The 4698-nt window shown below is 29.9% G+C and overlaps 1 protein-coding gene across 1 annotated transcript; it reads left to right on the top strand.

The window, feature by feature from the left end:
- On the top strand, positions 942–3980 carry LOC109847263 (probable pectinesterase 29). Its single transcript, XM_020416501.1, has 4 exons — positions 942–1133; positions 1379–1582; positions 3120–3361; positions 3693–3980. Exons 1-4 carry the CDS (start codon positions 942–944, stop codon positions 3847–3849), a joined length of 795 nt encoding a protein of 264 aa, XP_020272090.1. The 3' UTR covers positions 3850–3980.

Here is a 4698-nt window from a genome sequence, read left to right as displayed (position 1 = left end):
TCCCTCCTAGCTACCTCAAGAAGATAGTTTGAATGAAAAAGTAATAAATACTAACAATTTCATCTAACCAAATAACAAATTAACATTAAATACAGTTCCGAACAACCATAGTCATTAAAACATACTCAACATCCAACATAATCACTGTATTTCAAAAGTTGGTAGCTCTCCTCCTGTTGGATATCCAATAAAAAAAAATGTAATAAAATCCATATATAGATTAGAGATGTAGGGAGCTGGTGATGCAAGTAGTAGACCAACAATATTGGCAAAGTTGTTCGTGGCGGTTTAGACGGCGATATTTTCGGTGGCACTTTGGAAAACAGGCGGAGGTGACCAAAAGAGCAGCGATGAAGAGCCACTGCTTGGATGGCGTGAGGAGAGAGTTGAAGTGGGGTTTGGATAACGGGAGGGAGTAGGTTTTCTTTGAGGAAATGGGGTAGGATTTAATAGAGGCCAGGGAGAATTGAAAGGTCATGAGAACTGACGACTTTACGAAGGGGAATGAATAATTAATGGGGAGTGAATGGATAGTGGTGAGTTAGATTGAATAATGGAGATCAATGCAATTTAAAAAATATTGAAATTAAAAAAAAAAGAAAGACGAAAATCCTAAAGCCAACAGTTGGAGTTTAGGGGCTCATGCAATACTTATTTCTCATACTTTTAATTATAAATGAAATTGAAAATTTAACACAATTAATTATTAAGAAGGATATAATAAGTAACATCAGTTATGTATTTTAGTGAATTTAATGAAAGACAAAGCGAATTTTTCAAAAAGAAAAGTTTTTATTAACTCCCACTTTTAAGGGGACGTCATATGGTTTAAATATAATTAAATTAAAAGTTTATGCATGGATTGAAGCTATATACATTGTTTATTATGTCGATATATATGATTTTGGATGTTGATCAACATTCTAAACAGGGAAAAGGTTATGATACCACGTGGCAAGGAGCATATACTACTAGAAGGTGAAGGATCAAATTCGACGATAATTGGATGGGGAGACTACATCAATAATGACCCGGAACCAAATTCAACCACGATTACTTCAGTAGAGCTAATGGCCACTGCTACCGTCACTCTCTATGCAGACAATTTTGTTGCTCGGGGCATCCAGTTTCTGGTATAATTAAGCATGGAAATGATGTATAAGACATAAATAATATTCATGACATACTTTATTAAAAACGTTTTCTACAATTGGTACAAACTTTACTGTTAGTTATAACTTTAGGCTTAGCATTTTTCTACAATTATTAATCACGAATAATGGGTCTAATGAAAAATTTCAAAATCTTTTTCATCTATTAAATTTGCACAAAAGTTTTAGTGTTGATATTTATCCTTTAAATGCTTGGTACGCTGCAGAACACGTACAATGTGGGGAACAAGAATCCTTTAAGACGTGCGCTAGCAGCATTAGTTGGAGGAGACAAGGCCTCATTTCATAACTGCACCTTCAAAGGCTCTCAGGATACCCTCTGCGATTATCTTGGTCACCACTACTTTGAGAACTGTTGGATCGAAGGCTCTATGGATTTCATATTTGGCTATGCTCAGTCTATGTATGAGGTACACATGCGTGAGAGCCAAAAACAATAAATAAAACGACTCATCTAAATACGTCACATTTACTCTTTAACGGTTAAGATATGATCACGTCAGTACCACAGATCAATATTGTTTTGATACCAATGATACTCATTTTCTGTTTTATGTCCACTAGTATAATGCACGTGCTTTGCACATGGATTTTTTTATATTTAATATTATATTATTTACTAAATTATATATAAATATTTTACAAAGTTAAGTTTATCACACTATGATTAAAAATTTTTAAGTTATACTATTATTAGTACTTATATTATTATTAACATACATTTAATAGTAATTCAAATTTTCTTATTATTATGTTATTAAAATTTTATTTAAAAGCTTAATTATTAAATAATAATGTAATCATTAGTTTAAGTAACACTATTGAAATAATTAAACCATTTATATTATTAAATATATATGTTATGTAGATATTTTATTACAATATTTATTAAATAATGGCAATAATTTTCATATTATATGACTTTATATTGTAAAGAATATTCCCTTGTTTGATAATTAATATCGTCTCTGTAATAAAAATTTGGATGGTATAATTTAAAATTACTATTATTTAGGAAAAAGTGCATGTCTCATAAATTTCAAGGATCCAATATTTTTATATAAAGTAATTTTCCTAAATAAAATTATTTTTAATTCATAACATCCAATTTTTATTACTAAGACAATATTATAATATCAAAAAACACAATATTACTAACGATATAAAGAATTAATACCTATTTATACTATTATTAATAAGTATAGTTATGTACGATAATTCATTAAATAAATAATTTTACTATATCATTACAACTAATTAATAATTCTTTATGATGAACTATAATATATTTATTAATTTTATTATTGTTATAAATTACTAACTTATTCTAGTGAATGACCAAATAATTTGGAAAAGAAGAGAAAAGTACATGTCTCATAAATTTGAAGGATCCAAATTAAATTAATTTTTCAAAATAAAAGTATTTTTAATTTATAACATCCAAATTATTATTACTAAGACGATATTAATTATCAAACAATGTGATATTCTTTACAACATAAAAAAACCCATATTTTTAATATTATTAATAATTATAATTATTTACAACATTTTTAAAAAAAAATATTTTTTACTATTTTATACAATTAAAAATTCTTTACAATAAATTATTATATATTTATAAATTTTGTTATCATTATAAGTTATTAAAATATTCTAGTGAATTATCAAATAATTTGAGAAAATGAAGAAGTGCATAGTTAATGAGAGGTTATGGATAATTAGATTTATAAATAATAACAATAATGGTATTATTGTGAGCTGTTAAAAGTTGAGAGGGTAAAAAAGGAAATCAAAAGTTTTGATATGGGTATTCTCTTTTATAAGTAGTATAGTAAGTAAGTATAAGTATAGATATAAATAGATACCCTGTTGGATATAGATACACATACATTTGCTAATATCTTTTCGATGAATATTGATATTTTTTTCGTGTTTGGTACGTAGAACTGCATTCTTTCAGTGGTGGCCCCGGATACGGAGGGGAGTGTAAGCTATATAACCGCACAAGGCCGAGGCCCTACTACTCCAGGTGGGTTTGTGTTCAAGGATTCACAGGTGATCGGAAGCAATAAGGCCTATTTGGGAAGAGCCTATGGCCCAATCTCCACTGTCATCTTCCTTCACTCGTATATGTCGGGTATTGTTGTTCCTGAAGGATGGTATGCTTGGTACTATGTCGGCCATGAGTATGTATCTCTCTTCTACTTGATTACTCTTTTAAAATCTTTTTCCAGAGTCAGTTTTATATATAATTTGGTAGCAAAAAACTGATAAAAGACTGAAAATCCTTTAGATACTACGACGTAATCATTTAGTGTTCCTGGGTCATTGAGGAATTTTTCAAAACATAATACCTCTGAGAATTAATGACGAATTGTGCGATCCAATCTGTAAACTACTATCATAAAACTGCCAAAAACATTTTTTTAAAAAAAGAAGAAAAAACCGTGTCCTATGATAATTGATAGTGGATTACGAGAACTAAGATCAAACTAATTTTTCTTGTGTCTGTTTCAGGCAAACATTGATATACGGAGAAGATAGTTGTTGGGGTGAAGGATACAAACCTAATCAAAGAGTAAAGTGGGAGAAAAAACTATCTCCAGATGACTTGCACAAATATTCCAGCATAAGATATATTGACAGGGAAGGATGGCTACCAAATCAACCGTAATTTAGAAGGGTCGTCTCGAAATTATGTTTCTTTCATACGTTTTGAATTGCTCGCTGTGCGCATCTAGATTGTTGATGCTGAATAAAACATTATGTTTTTCTTGTGCAAGCACCGGTGCTTTCCATGTATTACATGTGCCATTCTTTTGTATAATCATCTGATGATGTTCTTGAACCTAAAAAAGATGAGGAGTTATTGGAAAATGAGGTTCATATATAGTTTTAATAAAAATGAACGGGGCCTATGTGAGAAAAAGGAGATGAAATGGAGCTTCCTGAAAGGGGCTTAGTCCAGAAAAATCAGTGGGCTTGCAAGCTAGCCGATACGGATTAACATAAATAAAGATCATAAAAGAGTGAGAAGAGATAACATTACAGAATCATAAAAAAATCAGTGGGCCTGCATGCTTAGCCTATTGTTTCACTATTTTTATATTTGAATACCCTAAATAGTAAAAACAACTATTTTGATATCATGAGTTGTGAAAGATCTGCACTTAAACACCCTATTGTTCCACCAAATTTATACTTAAATATTCTAAGTTGTAAAAAATAGCATTCTAGTGCTCTAACTTATAAGATAATGACACTTTAATATCCTATGTTGTAAGAAAATAGCGATACTTTAACACTTTCTGTCAATTGTTAATATTTCTAGGAACACTCGCAACACAACTAATAGAATGTACATATATGCTAAATCTTTTTCTCCAAAAAAAGCTAACTTATTTACAACTTAGTATAGTAAAATGCTACTTTTTACGACTTGGGATATTTAAATGTAAAGATGGTGAAACGATAGGGTATTTAAGTGCGGTTTAGCCAACTCTTAAACTCAAAAGGAATGAGG

This window comes from Asparagus officinalis, chromosome 7 (genome assembly GCF_001876935.1).
Source record: "Asparagus officinalis chromosome 7, Aspof.V1, whole genome shotgun sequence".
Lineage (NCBI taxonomy): Eukaryota > Viridiplantae > Streptophyta > Magnoliopsida > Asparagales > Asparagaceae > Asparagus > Asparagus officinalis.
The sequence above is the reverse complement of the archived record's forward strand: the minus strand, read 5'-3'. Positions and strand labels throughout refer to the sequence as shown.